Source organism: Aotus nancymaae, unplaced genomic scaffold (assembly GCF_030222135.1).
Source record: "Aotus nancymaae isolate 86718 unplaced genomic scaffold, 86718_ANA_hifiasm-v0.15.2.pri h1tg000141l, whole genome shotgun sequence".
NCBI classification, from domain to species: domain Eukaryota; kingdom Metazoa; phylum Chordata; class Mammalia; order Primates; family Aotidae; genus Aotus; species Aotus nancymaae.
Window position 1 is genome coordinate 367,795 of NW_026988556.1, and position 21,933 is coordinate 389,727.

Consider the following 21,933-nt stretch of genomic DNA (forward strand, 5'->3'; position numbering starts at 1 on the left):
TCCCTATCACCATAATCACCAGTGCCACTGTCACCATCAACCACACCATCACCATCATATTGTTACCATCATCACTATCAATTACACCATCACGATCATGATCACAGCCATCACCATCTTCACCATCATACCGTCATCACCAACCCCATCAACACCATCATCACTGACATAGCATCACTGCGCCATCATCATCATCGTCGTCCCCATCATCGTTGTTACCACCATCACCGTCGGCTACAACATCATCATTGTCAGTGTCACCACTGTCACCCTCATCACCATCACATCAGCGTTGTCATTAGTGACATCACTGAACACTTTCTTGAGCTCCTCAGTGTTCTCTGTGTTTCATGTGTATTTACCCTGCTCTTCCTCACAATGACTCTAAGCAGAAAGAGGCAGAGCAGAAACGCCGGCAGGTTGTCTTCACCATCCACCTCACTTCCACCATGCTCTGCTGCTTCCCCAGAAATAAGCCAAAGAAAGGTTACGTCTACCAAAATGTCACATCACTGTGATGCATGGTTACTTACATAATCTATGTAAGGCACATACCTTGTTGTCTCTAGGTAGCATGTACACAAAGGGTTTGAAACGCAAATGTATACGACATATGTTAATTATAAGTAGAGGACACTATGAAATCATCTATTTTGGGAGATGATTTCCCCAGAATCTCCCATGTAGATTTCTATGTAGTGTTTTGAGAAAGAGAAGATCCTGGAGATTAACTACTCTAACATACAAATTGTTAAAATTGCAGCACCGAGGAGCAGAAATACGGTGCAACTATCCAGGGCCATAGCTTCCTGTACAGCAGTCCATCCCAGACTCTGATAGGCTCCCATCTACACTCGCAGTGCCTGCCAGGACCCCATCTCAACTCCATGAGCAGCGTCCTCACACCCAGCCTCTACCTCGTCTACACTTGCAGTGACTACCAGGACCCTATCTCAACTCAGTGAGCAGCAGCATCCCCACATCCTGCCTCTGCCCCGTCTACACTCCCAGTGACTATGCCCCGCTCCAACTCAGTAAGCAGCATCCCCCACCCTGCTAATGCCCCATCTACACATGTGACAGCATGGAAGGAAATGGGCAAGGTCCATCCTCCTTCTAATATGCTGACAAGAGCAAAAATTTCCTGTGAAGATACACAGACATACACAAATAAAAATCTAGCTCATGTGTGCCAGGAGCAGTGGCTCACGCCTGTAATCTCAGCACTTTGGGAGGCCCAGGTGGGTGGATCACCTGAGGTCAGGAGTTTGCGACCAGCCTGGCCAACATGGGGAAACCCTGTCTCTACTAATAATACAAAAATTAGCCAGGCGTGGTGGCACACACCTGTAATCCCAGCTACTCGGGAGGCTGAAGCAGGAGAATCACTTGAACCCGGGAGGTGGAGGTTGTAGTGAGCCAAGACCACACCACTGCACTCCAGCCTGGGCAACAAGAGCAAAATTCTATCTAAAAGAAAAAAATATATATAGTTCATGTGTTCTATACCAATTTAGCCTGGTACAGTTACACAGGCTCTTTTTCCTTCACAATGTCATGGGGTGTGCCAATTCTATGGGTCCTACTGGAGCCTGGCCAATGTTACCTGAAGACAAGAATCCTCACCCTTGCAACAGAAGCCTGCTGAGCTGTCTTCCTGGATGGTCTCCACAAGCCCCTCTTCAAATTACACTCATCTCACCATGGCCACAGCCGCAGCACCCTGCAGTCCCACTCTTGACAAAAGAAACCTACAGGAAATGTGTCATTACCAATCTTCACCAGTGAAAGCCACCCACGGGGCAAGTCTCAGATAAGTCTTGTCAGGGAGGGGCAGGGGAAGAGCTCACCCGAGGGGACCTTCACCACCTCCAACAAACCAGATGTCTGTAAAGATGCAAAGCTAACCACCAGTTAAAACTCACCACACTAAATACTTCTACCCTTTATTCCCTCATTAATTCCACAGGTATTCATTAACATCCACAACGGAAACATTTTGTAAGCCTATAAATATGTCCTGGGTACCTACAGAAACTGGTCTGGAACTGGATACGACTGGGAACACAGAAAACGTTCATGAATCTACACTGCAGAGCAAGAGGAAAGGGAAATCAGTAGGAAACCTGGATTCGATCAGATTACCCGAGGACCAGGAAGTAATGCCAGGAAAGTGGAGCAGGAGCCTGAAGGCAGAGGGAGGGGTCAACACTCACGTTCTGTATCGGGTCAAGAAAACTGAAGGGACAAGAAGAAAAATGGCAGCAAATGGGTAAGAAGGTGACAGGGAGCTGGGTCACACAGCCTTAGGGAGGCAAGCACCCAAAAAGCGCTATAAAAATGAATTGTTGAGAGCATTAACCAATCAATAATCAATCAATCAAGAATCAGTCAACCAAGATGGTCACTCACAAACTCCAGTACTTGCACAGGCCTTTGTGGCAGGTTGACTGGCAGTGCAGAGACCCCAAGGTTCCTGCTACGCCCAGCCTGTTTCCCACAGCACCACTTCCTCAGCCAGGTGCCTCCCAAGAGGGAGGTTAAAGCCCCCAGACCACACTCTGTTGGACACCTGCTCAGGGATGGGGACAAGGCCCAAGATGCTCCCATTCCAGCCAGGGCAGCCCTTGCTGTGTGCCTGCTCTGCACCGGCAGCACTCGATGTCCACGGGGTCCCCCGTCCGATGTCACAGGGCGGCCGTCTCCATGCTCTTATCTATTTGCTGTTCTCACTCTCTCCACAGATCCTCACCTCCCCACATCACATCTGCCCAAGAACACTGAGCTGCACTTCAAGATGACCGCTCCTAAAAGTCTTCAAGTTTTTATCCCCAGTATTCAGTTTTATTCTTTCTCTCTCATTCTATCCACATTAACGCTTTTCTTTTCTCAAAAAATCATCACTGGGGCCGGGCACAGTGGTTGACATCTGTAATCCTAGCACTTTGGGAGGGGAAGCCGGCAGGATCATTTGAGGTTATGAGCTGGAAAACAGCCTGGGCAACATCAAGATCCCATCTCTACAAGAAAGACAATCAATCAATCAATCAATCAATCAATAGTAATACTTGCTAACCTCCTCAAGGGGTTCTTAACGTATGAGCACGGTTCACAGGCTCAGGAATGAATGTGATCCTCACACAACCCTTGATGAGTTTCAGTTATTGTCCTCATGCGGCAAACAAGGAAACAGGCACAGAGCGGGAGTGGAGCTGAGGTCTGAACTCACATCTGTATGGCTCTGGAGACCACAGGCTTAACCTTTGAGTCGCTCAAAGACCAATCAATCAACCAATAGAGGTGGCCTTAATCTTCACAAACAGGACACTGAATCAGCTGTGGCAATGAGTAGTATTGGTGAAGCACTCAAGGGCTGACAGAGTCCTTTTACATCCCTTGACTCACATGTTCCTCCTAACAGCTTATGAGCAGGGCCGGCCAGGCTTCACTGACCACTTCACAGTCCAGAGAATCAAGCCCAGAGACAGTGAGACCCACTAGGGCCCGGCCTGCTGCTCTGCCCCAGGTGCCAGCTCCCATCCCTAATGTAATTATTTACATCATCTATGTAAGGGACGTACCTTGTTGTCTCTACCTTGTTGTCAACCTGCTCCCCATTTAAGATATCCTCCAACACAAGGCACGGGTGCAAAGGAGACCATCTCTGCATTTCCATCAGATATTCAAAGGGATCATATTATAGAACATGGCAAAATGAAAGGAAAGAAAGAAGATGGTACCAATCCCTCAAAAACATCTGATGTCTAACTCAGGAAATCCTGTTAGTACTTGTCTACTTCAAATATGTTTTTTGAAGGAAACAAGCCCCCACTGGACTCTGTAAGCAGACCCCGGCAGTGGGACCACTCATCGCCGTGTAAACCAGGAGCACCCTCCCAAGAACCCCAGTCCCCCCACACACATGCCTGTGACTGTCCAGGACTTGTCTGTTCCTCACTGGCCCAGCAGCCTGGTGACAGATGTCCACGTGTGTGTGGGTGCCCAGCACCTAACACAGCAGGCATCTGACCCATGCTAGCCACGGTGAGCCGGCTGGAGGGGCGAGGGTGATAGGGGAGCCTGCCCATTCACGCTCACCCTAGGCCAGGGCACACCTGGCCGAGTCCCGCAAAGGCCAGGCTTCGACCCCATCCTCTGGAACAGAGCTCCTCACATGTCTTTTAACACTTCAGGCCTACCAGGGTCCCAGGATTGCCAATACCCACGCAGGCTCAGTGAAGCACAGCACTGCCCCTTCCGTGGCTTCGAGGACATGGAATCAGAAGGTGCCACTTGTCCTCGCCCCCCCGCCATGCCCACGCAGACCGTGAGCACCCAGAGAGCAGCATTACATCCATCTGAATAAATCGATAGAGAACAACCCCACAACTTAACATAAAATTCCAGATCACAGTTACTGTAAAACAAATACTTGGATTCATGAGCTTGGCTACAGTACTCAGGGAGTTTTATAAATCAAAATCTGCCAGCACAATCAACTAACACAACCCAGACGTCCCTGGCATGCAAAAACCTCAAATCCTGACAAGCCAGACAGTGGAGAAACATCTGGGAGGGAGCCAGGCCTTCTTCCCAGCCACAGAGTTAGAAAACAGGAAGGATTTCAGATAAAATCCACGCGTAAATTCCACGTGGAAGCAGCTGAGAAAGGAGTTGTCTTGTGACAGGGGAGCAGAATTTAGAGGCAGCGAAAAGCTGCTTCCCATCTGATAACCACCACCAACCAGAAATTATTCAGATGAAATTTGGCCTGGGCGCCTCTTCCCGCTTTGGGAGCTTCTGGAAGATTCTGTCATATTGCCACCTCTCTGGATGGGGCAAGTCCGACGGGAGGGCTGAGCTCAGTGCCCGGATGGGAGTCAGCCCCAGGGTAGGGCTGGGTTTGGCCTTAGGGTGGGGGACTCATCACCTCCAACTGCTCTGGAAAAAACTTTGGAAATAACAGCTGGAGCCATTTTACATGGATTTGCCAGAGAAGAACAGAACAGATCAATGAGCCAGGTCACAAATTCGTCTGGACTGTCATACAACTTACATTCCCTGTGCACCTACTGGACTCTAGGCCCTTTGCTGAGACTCAGGATGCCCAAGAGACAGCAGTGCACTGCATCCTAGTAGGGACAGTTAGCCCAGGGGAGCAGAGAGATTCATAAACAAATGATCAGAACACAGTCCTTGAGTTCCTCATCATCCTGACAATGTCATCCTGACAATGTCCCCACTCCCTGCCCCACCCACCTCCAGAGAATTGCCTGTCCCTCCTCTGTGCCCCCAAGGAGCCTGTAAATACCTCTGATAAAGCACTCCTCATACAGGATTCTGTTCCCGCTCACTACTCCACCCTACTAGACTCTGAGCCCTTTGAAGCCTTGGTCACCATGGGCATCGCAATGCACCAGCCACCGCACCTGCTCAGTAAAAGCGTGCTGGTGAGGGTTCACCCTGCAAGACAAAAGAGCCCTCCACTTTAGGACAGGGGTGTCCGCCCTGTGTACAGGCACCTGGCAAACAACACAGAGCCAGCCCCTTGTGCCTCCTGGGCTCCAGCTGAGGGCGGAGAATCACTGCCCCAGTGAACGTCCAGATGGCTGGCTGGTCATTGGCAGTAGACAGTTCTGGAGGAAGAGCAGATGCTAGAGAACGCGGCGACAGGGCAGGGAGGTGCCTTCCTGAGAACCTGGTACTCGAACTGAAACCTGAAGGATGAGGGAAACGGGCAAAGCAACACGGTCCAGCAAAAGGTCAAAAAAGAGCCGTGTGCAGCCAGCCTCTCAAAGCACCTGGGGAGAGACCAAACAGGGTGGGCACAGCCTCAAAAGGGCCACCATGAGGATGCAGGCACAGGTTCTTCCCACTGGATGGTTTACGGCTTCCCAGAGCCATTCTCTGAGTCAAACAAGAGAGTGGATCTCAAGGACATCCCAGCCTGGGCAGGCAAAGGGTCAGACTCAGGGAAGCTGGGTTAGGAAGGAGGAATGGGAAGTCTGCAGGGCAATGGAGACAGCGGCCAGGGAAGTGGGGACAGGAGGGTGGCGGCCATGTTGGCGGGGGGCGGCGGAGATGCGGCGACGGAGGAGTACGGGCCGGCGAAAAAGGAGCGCGCGCCCGCTCCGAAGCCCAGGCCCGCCCCACCCGGGTCCCCGCCACGGCCCGGCCGGCAGTGGCCGCGGTGCGAACGCCGCCGGAAAGACAATGCTCTGCCGGGCCCCGCGCGGGCCGCGCTCACCTGCGCCCCCGACCAGGCCGCCGCACCCCTGGCCCGCTCGCAACCCGCACCCCTTCACGGGCCTGCACGACCCATGCTCGCCCCGCGCGGACCTTACCTGCTGGCCACTGAGGCCGCCGTCCAATGGCCCACGGTTGCCGCCGTCGCTCGTTCGGGCTTTCGCCGGCCCCAGCCCGAGCCAGAAGGCGCCTCCCCGACCCCACTCCCTCGCCGCGAACACCGCCGGCTCCCCAGCCGCCAGCGAACCCGCGCACTGCGGCCGACAGACTGCAATTGCAGCCCCGGCGCCCGCTACGCCGGCGCCGTGGAGCGGGGCGCAGGGGCGGTGGAGCGGGGCGGGGCGTTGGAGCGGGGCGTTGGAGCGGGGCGCAGGCGCGGTGGAGCGGGGCGCAGGCGCGGTGGAGCGGGGCGCAGGCGCGGTGGAGTGGGGCGGGGCGATGGAGGGGGCGGCAAAGGCGGGGCCCGAACTCGGGACTTCCAGCTGCGCGCCGGGAATGGGCGGCGGCAGGCGGCCAGAGCCCTGGAGCCTGAGGGGGCGCAGCTTCTCCCCGAGGGCAGGCAGCCAGAGCAGGACTTCGTTTTCGTTTTCAAGAAGTAGGATTTTTTTTTTTTTGGTATTAAAACGGGGTTTCACCATGTTAGTCAGGCTGGTCTTGAACTCCCGACCTCAGGTGATCCACCCGCCTTGGCCTCCAAAGTGCTTGGATTACAGGCGTGAGCCACTGCGCCCGGCCAAGACTTTCAAGAAAGGACATGCCCCCTTTGTCCTGGGACTTAAGCCGTAAGTCGTCCTGAGTGGTGCACACCGCGAATACTGAGGAAGCTGGATCTCAGGGCTGGGCTTTGAGCCTTCCCCTGTGAGGAGGGCTCAGAGGCTGTCCCAAGCCCCACTGTGCGGGGGGCGCACCCAGAGACGGCCCTCCACAGCCAGGTCTCGACGGCCACCCCCCAGGACGAGGCCGATAGCGATGTGGGTGAAGACCCTGACCCTGAGACCACCCCACAGAAGGCTAACGAGGACACCGGCCTGCCCCAGGTAGGCCTCCCCTTCTCTGTCCCAGCTGTGTGCTGCAGGCCTTTCCTCGGGAGGGGTTTGGGGTTTTCAGTGGGCGTCACCCCATACCTTGTTTCCAGGAATGTGGCACACAGGCTGGCTCCCTCCCCACCCCTCATTGTCTCTCCTAGCATTTTGGGAGGCCGAAGTGGGTAGATCACCTGAGGTCAGTAGTTAAAGATCAGCCTGGCCATCATGGTGAAACCTCATTTTATTAAAAATAAAAAAAAAAAAATGCAGGGTGCGGATGCTCACGCATGTAATCCCATCACTCTTGGAGGATAAGGTGGGTGGATGAAGAGTTTAAGAGATTGAGAACATCCTGGTCAACATGGTGAAACCCCGTCTGAACTAAAAATAAAAAAAATTAGCTGGGCATGGTGGCGCGTGTCTGTAATCCCAGATACTCAGGAGGCTGAGGCAGGAGTATTGCCTGAACCCAGGAGGCGGAGGTTGCGGTGAGCCTAGATCGTGCCATTGCACTCCAGCCTGGGTAACAAGAGCGAAACTCCGTCTCAAAAAAAAAAAAAAAAAAAAAAAAAAAAAAAAAAAAAATCTGGTCGCGGTGGCTCACGCCTGTAATTCCAGCTACTCGGGAGGCTGAGGCAGGAGAATTGATTGGAGGCAGGAGAATTGATTGAACCCAGGAGGCCGGGGTTGTGGTGAGCCGAAATCGCGCCATTGCACTCCAGCCTGGGTAACGAGCGAAACTCCGTCTCAAAAAAAAAAAAAAAAAAAAAAAAAACTTACAGGCACTGTGGCTCACGCCTGTAATCCCAGCACTTTTGGAGGCTGAGGCGGATGGATCACGAGTTTAAGAGATCAAGAACATCGTGGTCAACATGGTGAAACCCTGTTTCTACTAAAAATACAAAAAATTAGTTGGGCATGGTGGCGTGTGCCTGTAATCCCTGCTACTCAGGAGGCTGAGGCAGGAGAATTTTCTGAACCCAGGAGGCGGAGGTTGCGGTGAGCCGAGATCGCGCCATTGCACTCCAGCCTGGGTAACAAGAGCGAAACTCCTTCTCAAAAAAAAAAAAACAAAACAAAAACGGAGAGATCAGTGTCTACAATTGCAAAAACGAGGTGCTGGATAAATCCCCCCTGACCCGCCTTTTTATGATATAGAGTTTCCCTTTTGTCACCCAGGCTGGACTGCAATGGTGCGATCTTGGCTCATTGCAACCTCTGCCTCCTTGGTTCAAGCGATTCTCCTGCCTCAGCCTCCCAGGTAGTTGGGTTTACAGGTGTCCCCCACCGTGCCCAGCTAATTTTCTTTGCTTTTTAACTTTAACTTTAAATTTATTTTTATTTGATTTTTAAAAACAGGAAAAAAAATATGGAATGCTTCATGAATTTGCATGTCATCCTTGCGCAGGGGCCATGCTAATCTTCTATGTATCATTCCAATTTTAGTGTATGTGCTGCCGAAGCGAGCACATGCCCAGGTAATTTTTTAATTAATTTTATTTATTTATTTTTTTACAGAGAATGGGTTTCACTATGTTGGTCAGGCTAGTCTGGAACCTCTGGCCTCATGATCCGCCTACCTCAGACTTCCAAAGTTCCAGGGTTACAGGTGTGGACCGCCGTGTCCAACTTAATTTTTGTGTTTTTTGTTTTTTTTTTTAAAGACGAGGTTTCACCATGTTGGTTAGGCTGGTCTTGAACTCCTGACCTCAGGTGATCCGCCTGCCTTGGCCTCCAAAGGGGTTGGATGACAGGCATGAGTCTCTATGCCTGGCCAATTTTTGTATTTGTATTAGAGACCAGGTTTCACCACGTTGGCCGGCTGGTCTTGAACTCCTGACTTCAGGTGATCCACCTGCCTGTGCCTCACAAAGTGCTGGGATTATAGGCAAGAGCCTCCATGCCCAGCCCTGTAAATCTTTTAATCTAAAAACCTTCTGAAAAATTCAGATTATGGCCCAGTGCAGTGGGTCACGCCTGTAATCTCAACACTTTGGGAGGCAGAGACATGTGGATCACGAGGTCAGCAGTTCAAGGCCAGCCTGACCAACATAGTGAAAGCCTCTCTCTACTAAAATACAAAAATTAGGCAGATATGGTGGTGTGTGTCTGTAATCCCAGCTACTCAGGAGGGTGAGGCAGGAGGATCACTTGAACCCGGATGGCGGAGGTTGCAGTGAGCCGAGATTGCGCCACTGCACTCCAGCCTGGGTGACAGAGCAAGAGTCTGTCTCAAAAAAAAGAAGCTTATATTTGTTTAGTTTTTTTTTACAGAAATGATCTTGCTCTGTCCCTCAGGCTGGAGTGCATTGGTGCAATCGTAGCTTACTGCAGCCTCCCACTTCTAGGTCTTAAGGAATCCTCCCACCTCAGCTTCCTGAGTAGCTAGGACTACAGGTGCACAGCACCACGCCCAGCTAAATTTTTGTTGAGATGGGATCTTGTTCTGTCACCCTGGCTGGTTTCAAACTGCTAGCCTCAAACAATCTTTCTTTCTCAGTCTCCCAAAATGCTGAGATTACAGGGGTGAGTCACTGTGCCCAGTCTGGATTTTATTATTTAATTATTTCTTTTTTATTTACTTTTGAGACAGAGTTTTCTTCTTGTTGCATAGGCTGTAGTACGGTTTCAGGATCTTGGCTCACTGCAACCTCTGCCCCCTAGGTTCAAGTGATCCTCTTCTCTCAGCCTCCAGAGTAGCTGAGATTACAGGTCCTGGCCACCGTGCTCAACTAATTTTTTGTATTTTTCGAAGAGACCGGGTTTCATCATGTTGGCCAGGCTGCTTTCGAACTGCTCACCTCAGGTGTTCCACTCACCTCAGTCTCCCAAAGTGCATGTATTATGGCCGTGAGCCTCACACCCAGCCTTAACTTTATTTATTTTTTAATTTATTTATTATTTTTTTTAAAAGACGGGGTTTCACTGCGTTGGTGAGGCTGGTCTTGAACCCACAACCTCAGGTGATCCGCCCACCTTGGTCTCCAAAGTGCTTGGATTACAGGCATCAGCCACCATGCCCGGCCAACTTTATTTTTAAAAATCAGAGAGATTGGGCAGGGCGCTGTGGCCCAATTACGCCAGTAATCCTAGCACTTTGGGAGGCCGAAGTGGGTAGATCACCTGAGGTCAGTAGTTAAAGATCAGCCTGGCCATCATGGTGAAACCCCATCTTATTAAAAAAAGAAAACCAAAATCTGAGGGGCGCGGTGGCTCACGCCTGTAATCCCAGCACTTTGGGAGGCTGAGGCGGGTGGATCACGAGGTCAAGAGATCGAGACCATCCTGGTCAACATGAGGAAAGCCCGTCTGAACTAAAATTACATGAAATTAGCTGGGCATGGTGGCGCGTGCCTGTAATCCCAGCTACTTAGGAGGCTGAGGCAGGAGAATTGCCTGAACCCAGGAGGCGGAGGTTGCGGTGAGCCGAGATCGTGCCATTGCACTCCAGCCTGGGTAACAAAGAACGAAACTCCATCTCAAAAAAAAAAAAAAAAATCTCCAGGTAATTAGAATGTACAGCTGGGATTGAGTATCACCGCTGTAATCAAAGGGGATTCTAAAAACTACTTCATTCTCCTGATTGTATACTTTATGCTAAGGTTCTTCCTTTCTCCTGAAAGATCTTTTCTCTCTCCTCCCTTTTCACCTCCTCTGGCCAACCATACCTTTTAAATTCTTTTCATCTTGTAAACCGTTTATCCAGTGCCTTGAAGTTTTTCTTAATTCCTTCCCGCCCCCCACCGCCTTTTTAGTTGAACACAGTATCTCTTTCACTTAAACTTAAAAAATGTTTTCACCCCCTTATAGCATATCTCCTGTCATTACTTCCTATCACCCTTCTCTATGAGCAAGGACTGGGTTTTGCAGACTGTTTTATATACTAAAGGCTCAATAAAAAATTAAATACATATATTTCAAACGTTACAAAAAAAATCTTTATACAGATCTTTGGGGAAAAGAGTTAATAACCTTAATTTCTGATGATGTTTGACTTGAGTTCAAGACTGGGCCCAAGGTCTGTCCTATAACAGTGAGAATGCTTATTTGAGGGCCTGCAAGCCCCCTTGTATTGTATTTAGAATGGTATGTATGGGCTTGGGTGCATTATTTTCAGGAGAGGTTCCATAGCTTTAATCGGATTGTCAGAGTTACCCATCTATGATTCATTAACATGTTAAAGCTACTATCCTACAAGATGAATCTTCAGAGGCTCATTATTCAGTGATGACAGTGGTCTTGATTTGACACTGTTTACTGGTCACTAGCCTTCCATTTCTCTTTCTGCCATAATTTTAGACCACCTCACCTCCATTTAGGTTGAATGCCTTCATGAAAATGTTAGTATTCTAAAGACTAATCAAGCATAATACCTATCATTTGGATGATTAAATATTTTTTAATGAAAAATAAAATTAGGCCAGCAGTGGTGGCTTACACCTGTTATCCAAACACTTCAGGGGGTCAGGTGGGCAGATTGCTTGAGCCAGGAGTTCAAGACAAGCCTGGCCAACATGGCAAAACCCCATCTCCACAAAAAATACAAAAAACCAGCTGAACATGGTGGTGCTAGCATGTAGCTGCAGCTACTTGGGAAGCTGAGGTGGGAAGATTGCTTGAGCCCAGGAGGTTGTGGCTATACTGAGCCATGATCATGCCATTGCAGTCCAGCCTGGGCAACAGAGTGAGACTTAGCCTTTAGAAAAATAATAATAATAAATAAGGAAAAATAAAATTAAAGGTACTTTTGTTACTGGCTCAGAAAAAGTGTGAATTCCCATTTTGATTAGGTGACAAATGCATAGTGTCCTCGCCACCGTTGTCCTCCACAGAGAAAAGTGCTTACATGCATGTGTGTGTGTGTGTGTGTTTTGTATGAGTGTTTTACCAAAATGTGATTTTCATAGACAAAAAAATGCCAAAGGTCTGGTTGTCTGCGAAAGGAATAAAATTCATTTCGGCAGGCCACCTCTGAGCTTCTTATGTTTAATTATCTGCTGCTGAAATATTTGGGACTAAAACAACAAAAATCAAAACAAGACTTAGTAGCTGTTAGAAGTAATTTTTCTACTTCTGGGCACAAAATAGCCAGAAAAGCATCTGTCTTTTCAATTGAACTGATTTGTAATTCTAGAATGTAAGAGGAAAAAACTGGAAGGACCTCTACTTAAATCTGTCATTTTGGTAGTTCTGAAGTAGTGTGACACAAGGAATTTTGATCAGTGCTCAGTTCAGCCTGGGGGATCTCCTTTCAAGGAAGGAAAAATGCTTGGGACAAGTCATTGGAGGAAGCTGCAATTGGGGTTTGACCTGAATAAATTGAAATAGAACATGAGAGATATTAAGTAGTAAGCCTAGTGGAAATTAGCAAGATAAAGATAAGAGTTAGCAATATATATATTCACATATATATGACTGTATACTCAAAATCATTGCAAAGTGTGAACATCAGACTTAATCAAATGACATGCTGATATGCCTACTTATAAAAAAAGGGTTAGCAGTAAAATTCAGAATTTTCAGAATACAAAAATTAGAAGGTGATTACTCACATTTTTAAAAGAATTCTTTGCCTTAAAAAAGAACCTACCACATTATTCCATTCAAAATACTCTTTCTAGAAAGGACTCCCCAGTCAATAAATGGTGTTGGGAGAACTGGCTAGACGTATGCAGAAGACTGAAATTGGACTCCTATTTTATACCATACACAAAAATCAACTGAAGATGGATTAAATACTTAAATGTAAATTCCAAAACTATAAAAATTCTGAAAGAAAAGCCTAAGCAGTACCATTCAGCACATAGAAACTGGCAAAGACTTCATTTTCATACCAAAAGCAATTGTGACAAAAGCAAAAATTGACAAATTGGATTAAACTTAAGAGCTTCTTCACAGCAAAAGAAACCATTAGCAGAACAAACAGACAACGTACAGAATGGGAGAAAATATTTGCAAACTACGCATCTGACAAAGGTCTAATATCCAGCATCTATAAGAAACTTTGACAAATTTCAACAACAACAAAAACAAAACAAAACAAAAACCATTAAAAGGTAAGCGAAGGACATGAATAGACACTTTGCAAAAGAAGACATAGTGTGGCCAATAAGCATATGAAAAAAGCTCAGTATCACTGATCATTAGAGAAATGCAAATCAAAACCACAATGAGATACCATCTCACACCAGTCAGAATGTCTATTATTAAAAAGTCAAAAACTAACAGATGCTGGCAAGGTTGTGGAGAAAAGAGAATGCTTATACACTATTGGCGGGAGTGTAAATTAGTTCAACCATTGTGGAAAGCAGTGTGGTGATTCCTCAAATAGCTAAAATAGAACTGCCATTCAATCCCATTACTGATATACCCCGTGTAATAATCATTCTACCATAAAGGCACATGCATGCATATGTTCACTGCAGCACCTTTCACAGTTGCAAATACATGGAATCAACCTCAATGCCCATCAGTAGCAAAGTGGATAAAGAAAACGTGGTACATATATACCACGGAACACTATGCAGCCATAAAAAGAATGAGATTATGCCTTTTGCAGGAACATGGATGAAGCTGGAGGCCATTATCCTTAGCAAACTAATGCAGGAACAGAAAACCAAATACTACATGCTCTCACTTTAAGTGGGACTTAAATGATGAAAATACATGGACACATAGAGGGGAACAGCAGACAATGGGGCCTCCTTGAGGGTGGAGGGCGAGAGGAGGAGGAAGGGAGAGGATCAGAAAAAATAACTATTGGGAACTAGGCTTAGTACCTGTGTGAGAAAATAATCTGTGCAACAAGCCCCTGTGACACATATTTACCTATATAACAAACCTTCAGATGGTTTGTTATACCCAAAACAAAAGTTTAAAGAATAAAGTTAAATTAACAAAATGCTCTTTAAAGTATGTTAAAATTACCATTTATTAATTTCAGAGGTTCTCACACTTTAGTGTGCATTGCAGTCACCAGAAAGATATGTTAAAAATTAGGCTGCTCAGCCCCCACCCTCGGAATTTCTGATTCAGAAGGTTTGGGATGGGTCCCTAAAATTTGCAATTCAAACGAGTTCTCTGTTAAAAACTGTTGGTTTATTAAATTCTACCTGAACATAGTTTATTAGAAAAAATCTATGATGTAACAGAAAGTAAACCTACAAGAGATTTTTAGTGGATGCGATGTGCTAAATTGTGTATCCCCCAAATTTCATATGCTGACGTCCTAATCCCCAGTACTTCAGAATGTAAATGTGTTTAAAGATAGGGTCCTTAAAGAAGTAATTAAGTTAAAATGAGGTCATCAGGGTGGGCCTTCATCCAGCATATGACTAGTGTCCTTATAGGAAGAGGAAATTAGGACCCAGGCACAGAGGAAAGCCCATGTGAAGACACAGGGAGAAGGTGGTCATCTACAAGTCAAGGAAACAGGACTCAGAAGAAACCAGCTCTGCTGACACCTTCACTTGGATTTCCATCCTCCAGACTACAAAGAAATATATTTCTGATGTTTGATCTCGCTAGTCTGTGGTCCTCTGTTATGGGTCTAGCACACTAATACAGATTGTGGACTTCAAAATAAAATAGCTATTTAGAAAATATATTCAGTGGTTTTGCATTTGGTCTAAGGGTAAAAATCAAAACTGGTGGTAAAGTAAGAGAAGCAAGCAGAGAAAAATGCAGTCTTAACCTCAACTTCATGTCCACTTTTGCCTTTGTAGATGTCTCTGGGCATCTGGGCTTGGAGGAGATACCCGATTTTATGTTTAATCAGGGGACACTCATGATGTCAGATTGGTTCACAGTGTGGAGAATAAGAAAGCTACATGGAAAAGAGGAGGCCATAAGAAGAGAATGAAGTATGTGGCCTAGGGAGTATTTTCATGTTCTTGCGTATTCAGTGTCTTTAAGAATGGTATACCAAATATACAGGGGTTATAAACTGGGGGAAAGGAGGCATGATGTAGAGTGGGGGTAAAGAGTGTGCTTTATTTGGTCTGCTCACTGTTTGCACAATTTGAAGTTAAGTGACTTGGTGTGTGTACTCCATCCTCACTCTTCCTTTGGTCACATATCCACCTTCTTCACTCATTTGTCCTGCCTGGTCTCTAGATGCCTTTCAGTGAGTGACCCCAGTCTCAAGTGTCTTGTAGTGGTTATTGTCCCCTACATGGTACATCTTAGTTATAAGTTCTGGTAAATTTTGTTTTTGTAACTTTTTTTTTGAGGCAGTCTCACTCTTTCTCCCAGGCTGGAGTGCAGTGGCAAGATCTCGGCTCACTGCAACCTCCACCTCCCAGGTTCAAGCTATTCTCCTACCTCAACCTCCCAAAGAGCTGGGATCAGGCACACACCACCATGCCTGACTAATTTTATTTATTTATTTATTTTGAGATAGAGTCTTGCTCTGTCACACAGTCTAGAGTGCAGTGGTGTAATCTTGGCTCACTGCAACCTCCACTTCTGGGTTCAAGCAATTCTCCTGCCTAGCCTCCTGAGTAGCTGGGATTACAGGCATGTACCACCACACCTGGCTAATTTTTGTATTTTTAGTAGAGACATGTTTCACCATGTTGGTCAGGCTGGTCTCAAACTCTTAACCTCAGGTGATCTGCCCACTTTGCCCTACCAAAGTGCTGGGATTACAGGTGTGAGCCACCGCACCTAGCCCTGTAACTATTTTTATTATAAGAATTTTCTCCAGGCAGTAGCGATGGGAATAACATTAGCAATACAAATGCTATCTTATCGAGGAAGAAAATGAAGAGGCCCAATACCATTTTCTTGAGTGAGTCAGAAGGTGAAATCCACAACTACTTGCATAATTTTATGCGTTGCTCAAAGTGGCATGTTCCATGGCCTCTTGAAAAAATTACCATCTTTTTATTATAAAGAAATAAATAAATTACAAATTCTGCCATAAACTTTTCCTTGTGACCTTTCTTAATTTTTTTTCTTTTTTCTTCATTTCTTAATAAGTCTTTATATATTTTGGCACAGTAAGCTTTGAAAAGGGAGGGTTAAAAATAGCTTCTAAACACAAGCATGTTTTGGAGCTCTCCCATAACAGGCTGATTTCCAAAGAGACACACATTTATTCATCCTGAAGGGCTGTGATGTTGAGTAGTCAGATGAAAATTCAGCTATTATGTGAAGACAATTTGAGAAATATAAATAAGGAGTGTTTTCACTAGCACTTGCAGTATAGATTTGTGACTCAAGAAAGTCCTGTTCATGTATTTCTTCATTTTTTTCCCTTGGTTTCCATAGAAGGGAAGGACAGGGAAGCACATGATATTTATATAGCAGAAATGATACTATATGAAGGGGTTTCTTTGGGTGTTAAACAGTTTGGCTTGCAAATGTCTAGACCTTTTTTTTGAAAATCTAGAAATGACGTATCTTAAACATCACTGCCAGTAACTTTCTTAAAATTTGATGTAACAAGAAATGTTGCCTGGGCTTTATAGTCACATAACTTGCTTGGCTGAGAACATGTGCCTTACTCCTGTTCCTATCCAGGGTCCATCTTCTTGCTGGCACTCCATGAATGTCAACTACCAAGTGAACAGATTTAGGTATCACAGACTGCTGATGGTGTAAAACCTTGAGATCTAGAAAATACTGAGGATAGCCCAGCCAGACTCAAAAGGTTTGTTTCTTTGAGCTGCCAAAGATAGTAATGTAAGTGGAAAATGTAGTTAATATAGACAGATGTCAAACAAAGCCAACTGGAAAGAACAGGAAACAAAAATATTAAATGAAAAACCAGAGTGTGCTTACTGGTTTGGGACTTGAGAATTGGTTTTGGAATCTCTTCGCAGTCTGCCCTGTGAAAGACTGAAAGAAAAATTTTGAAGTGATGTGAAAATTTATTTGGTTCCTCAGTGGATAACCATTTCCCAAATAATGTAGAATTTCTGAAGAAGCCTTGGGTTTTGTCCTCTGCTATTACTTACAAAGAAATTTGCTAACTATTTGACATGTTTATATTATACTACTATCAAGGGATATTGTAAATACCTGCCCCTCCCTCATCCACCCATGCACAACATCCTTGAGCATCCAAGATTATTTGTTGCTTTAGTTTATCTAGACTGCTATAATGAGACACCATGAACTGGGTAGCTTATAAATAATAGAAATTTATGTCTCACAATTCTGAAGGCTGGAAAGTCCAAGATCAAGATTCCAGTAGATTTGGCGTCTGGTGAAGGCTGGCATTCTGGTTTATAGAAGGCATCTTCTCTGTCTCTTGATATGTTAGAAGGGGCAAGGGATCTCTCTAGGGTCTCCTTATGAGAGCACTGATCCCCAGTTGTCTCCCAAAGGACCCACATCTAATACCCTCACCTTGGTGGTTAGGATTTCAATACCTGAACTTTGGGGTGATGTAAACAGTTAGTCTATTGTATTAACACTGCAAGCATAGGGTGTAAGAGTTTGTATCTTCTTTCCAAACTTAGGAATTAGCCATTTCTTCATAGATTCCTCTAGTTAGTAATAGGTTGGTGCAAAAGTAATCACAGTTGCAGTTTTAAATCATTATAACTAGGCTCAAACACATCTTTATTAATTAAAATAGAAACTCTTACAATCAACACATTTTTGCCAGATAAGTTTGTTTATTTCTGCAGTGTAAAAATCTGTGCTTCAAGATTCAGTGAACTCTTGGAAAGTATTTTCTGCATCCTGCTGGTTGTGGCAGTGTTTTCCCTGTAAAAACGTTGTTGAGATGCTTGAAGAAGTGGTAGTCAGTTGGCAAGAGGTCAGGTGAATATGGTGGATGACGCAAAACTTCGTAGCCCAGTTTGTTCAACTTTTGAAGCATTGGTTGTGTGTTGTGCAATGTGCAGTCAGGCGTTGTCATGGAGAATAATTGGGCCCTTTCTGTTGACCCATGTCGGCTGCATTTGCAGTTTTTGGTGCATGTCATGGATTTGCTGAGCATACTTCTCAAATGTAATGGTTTCACTGGGATTCAAAAAGCTGCAGTGGATTAAACTGCCAGCAGAACACCAAACACTGACCATGACCTTTTTTTGGTGCAAGTTTGGCTTTGGGAAGTGCTTTGGAACTTCATCTTCATCCAATCACTGAGCTGGTCATCATAGGTTGTTGTATAAAATCCGTTTATCATCATATGTCACAATCCGATGGAGAAATAGTTCATTGTTGTTGAGTAGAATAAGAGAAGATGACACTTCAAAATGATGATATTTTCAATATTTGCTCAGCTCATGAGGCACCCACTTACCAAGCTTTTTCACTTTTCCAATTTGTTTCAAATGCCAAACAACCATAGAAGGGCCCATGTTGAATTCTTTGGCCGTTTCTCATGTAGTTGTAAGAGGATCAGCTTCGACGATTGTCAACTTCCGATGGCTAGCCACTATATTCCTCATCTTCAAGTCTCTTTTCTACTTTGCGAAACTTCTTGAACCACCACCTCACTGTACGTTCATTAGCAGTTCCTGGGTCAAATGCGTTGTGGATGTTGCGAGTTGTCTCCACCGCTTTACGACCCATTTTGAACTTGAATAAGAAAATTGTTCGAATTTGCTTTTTGTCTAACATCATTTCCATAGTCTAAAATAAATATAAAATAAATAGCAGATAATAAGTCGCTAGCAAAAAGAAAGTGAGAAGTGCCCATTAAGATGATGTATAACATAACCACATTTATTTAAGAATGTATTCCAATATCAAATGGCAAATTTTGACAGTGCAAAAACCGCAATTGTGTTTGCACCAATCGAATAGTGTCCTGTCTTATACCACTAATTACCCGAGGGCTGAGTGAAAGAAGGGCCCCCTGGCAATGATGATGGACCTTCAGTTCAGAGTCAGCTTGAGGGAGGCAAGAGAAACCACCTTCTCCACCCTTCCCCTCCTAGGGCAGTTATCTGAAAGAAGAGCCAGCAGAAGGCACTTAGCCTTCAGTCTATGAAGTCTTGGTGCTGGACTAATTGTAGCAGAAGTTGGACTGCTAGAGTAACTAGGGTTGGCAATAGCTTGCTTGCTGATAGTCACTTTCTTAGGCAAGTCCAGACACAATATACAGTGGCTTCAGATGAGACTAGAACATTCCTGCAGCACCATCTGCTAAGGCTTACCAGGGTGAAGAGCCCTGAGCCCTAAATGTTAAGCTGGTGTCAGTTTAGCTTAAAGGAAGGTGGTCTTCATGAAGAAATGTGCCAAGCTTGAGAGTGTCTTAAACATCATGGCAAAGTATGAGGCAAAAGGGTAAACTGACGAGGATTATTAACACCAACATTACTAATAATGTGTGCTTAAATTGTTTAATGTTTCTATTTGCTAGATATCAAGTCATACTGACTACTTTAAATTCAGTGTTTCATTTAATACTCTCAGCAACTTTATGGTTAAGTATTACTACTATCCCCATTTTCAGAGAAGATAGCTGACAAAAAGAGAGTAAGAAATTTGCCTAAAGTTACAGTTATTAAACACATTTAGTGCTTGTTTCATACACAGCTCAGTCCGAATCAGAATCCCACACTCGTTTCCCTAGACTATGCCACCTGTAAACAAACACAGGAAAGCCCAGTGAGAAATCAGAAAGAAAGCTGCTGCTTATTTCATGGTGTTGCTGTGTGTTGTGGGAACTACAAATGACTCTAAAATATTACTTTTACCCTCCAGGAGCCTAGAAAGAATGTCAATCCGTGATCTTTCTCATCAATTCTGTTTATGTTTTATTTATCCCCATATGAAAGCTAAAAAGTAAAATTTATTCTGTATCCAACTGAAGGGCATGTTTTTAAATTTATAAAACCCATAATATGTCAAATGTTAGTTCACACTGCTAGACTGAAAACAGTGAAAATCACTTAGAAATTGTACTCTTAAATACTTGTTCATTACCATTACCTATACCTTGTAAGACCAACATAGAAAATTTATCTCTAGTTTATCAATGAAAGTTAATAAACCAGGATTTTATCAGCTGAGAAAGGAGGAATATGCCAGGGCCTGTGGAATTTTAGGAAAAAGGGAAACCTTTAATTGGGTGAGGAAAAGTCAAATTTGAGTTATAACCTCTTCCACGGCCCGTTTATGAGCACGCGGTCATTAACATCTATCCCCAGGTTCCTAAGCAGGAAGCAGGAAAAACAACAAACCAGAGAAAGTTCTGAGCTCCCTTTGAACTTTATAGAAAGGCACTTTATAAATCCTAGGAAAATGAATTTATGTTATAATTTGTCTAGAGTGACTCTGAGTTAAAACTCTTTTGAAAGTAGGGCCTGTTCGATACACCATGTCGAAAGTCATCTCTCTCCCTCTCCCCCAGACAGTGTAGCGCGTCCTGTATTGACTTGTCCTCTATGGCCCATGATTTTTTTTAGTCATTCTTTCCTGTGGACCTAGATTAAAAGTATTAAGAAATACACTTAAGGAGAAGAAGCCTATTCAATAGGAGGCCTAGAAGGCAAAAGAAGAATCTAGCCCTTTGTCATGAAGTGGAATGAGTAGTCATCCCTGAATGTTGATTAAACAAGATTTTAATCAGCCATGTATGGTTGCAACTTAATTGGCAGGCAGATCTGCTTGCTGTGCAGAGCAGTATATTTATATGTGCTCAGTTTTAAAAATGTGTTCCAAACCCTTATAGTTGAGTTGATTTTTTTTTTTTTTTGCAATAATGATATGCTTTCAGTAGTGTGTCATTTTCTTTACCCTTGTAGAGAGATAACATGCAATTAGGGAGTGAAGTCAGCCTGTAACATTTTGGTGTAAAATTTTGGTCACACCAAAATACTGGGCTCCTTAACAAAGCTGGCAGACATATCTTTTGACAGCAGCTGCTCGCCATGTGATTTAAAACTTCCTGTCACTATAATTGATGTGATTTTATTCTTTCCATTTCCTGAAGCCTGATCAGAATTAAAATTGCTGTTGGAATTTCCTGTCAAAGCAACTCATTTATTCACTGAGTTCCGCACTTTGATTGGACATTGCCTTCAGCAATAGTCAGGTGGAAATTTCTGGGAATTATTCTCTCCACAGAGGTTAGATGGCCACACACAGCACATCTGCAAATATACACAGATTGTCCATCATGTGGTAAACTTGTCCTAATGGAAAGTCCACATGCCAAATGATAATGATTGGAATATCCAACCAGCCTCTGGGTTTCATGTTAATTTAGGAAGTCTCATAGAGTTTTCAACCGATTGTCTCACCATTGAATTTAGATCGTTGTTCCAAAGCTCACTAGTGAAGAATCTTAAAACAAGACTCTGATCTGTTTAGATAACATGACTAAAAATGTTTAATTTCTTAAACCCATTTCTCCATCCCTTCTGTCCCCTGTATGCTATTTACATATAACATCTTGGGGTGATTGAGGATATAAAAGACGAATGGTTCTGAAATATGCCCTAGCAGATACTTGCTCCCAGATGTGTGGACCAAGACAGCTACAGAAATTCAAGTTGTGGGTAAAATAGTAGGCAGTGGAAAGATCAAAATTCTACTTTGTTGTTTTATATCTGAAAGTAATCCATAAAGTTACTTCTTGTTGCAAAGGAAAGAATCACTACCTTTCCTCAGTCTAGCCATTGCACAGATAATTTATTTATTTACTTTTAGATTGTGAGTTCATCTTCTTTAAAAATGACTTTTTTCTGTTTGA

The 21,933-nt window shown here is 44.7% G+C and overlaps 1 protein-coding gene, 1 non-coding gene and 1 pseudogene across 2 annotated transcripts in view; 1 reads left to right on the forward strand and 2 right to left on the reverse strand.

Annotated features, from left to right (window-relative positions):
• The window catches only part of LOC135272880 (GTP-binding protein 4-like), a 691,440-nt pseudogene that overhangs the window by 55,738 nt on the left and 613,769 nt on the right, over nucleotides 1–21,933 (reverse strand).
• Nucleotides 7,001–21,933, forward strand: part of LOC135272870 (polycystin-1-like protein 1) — a 36,624-nt gene continuing 21,691 nt past the window's right edge. The window contains exons 1-2 of the mRNA XM_064371584.1: nucleotides 7,001–7,028; nucleotides 7,096–7,283. Of these exons, the coding sequence (XP_064227654.1) occupies nucleotides 7,001–7,028; nucleotides 7,096–7,283 (216 nt within the window). The remainder of the gene's footprint in view (nucleotides 7,029–7,095; nucleotides 7,284–21,933) is intronic.
• Nucleotides 8,635–8,741, reverse strand: LOC135272907 (U6 spliceosomal RNA). The gene has a single exon (XR_010340835.1). It is a non-coding gene; the product is annotated as a U6 spliceosomal RNA (small nuclear RNA).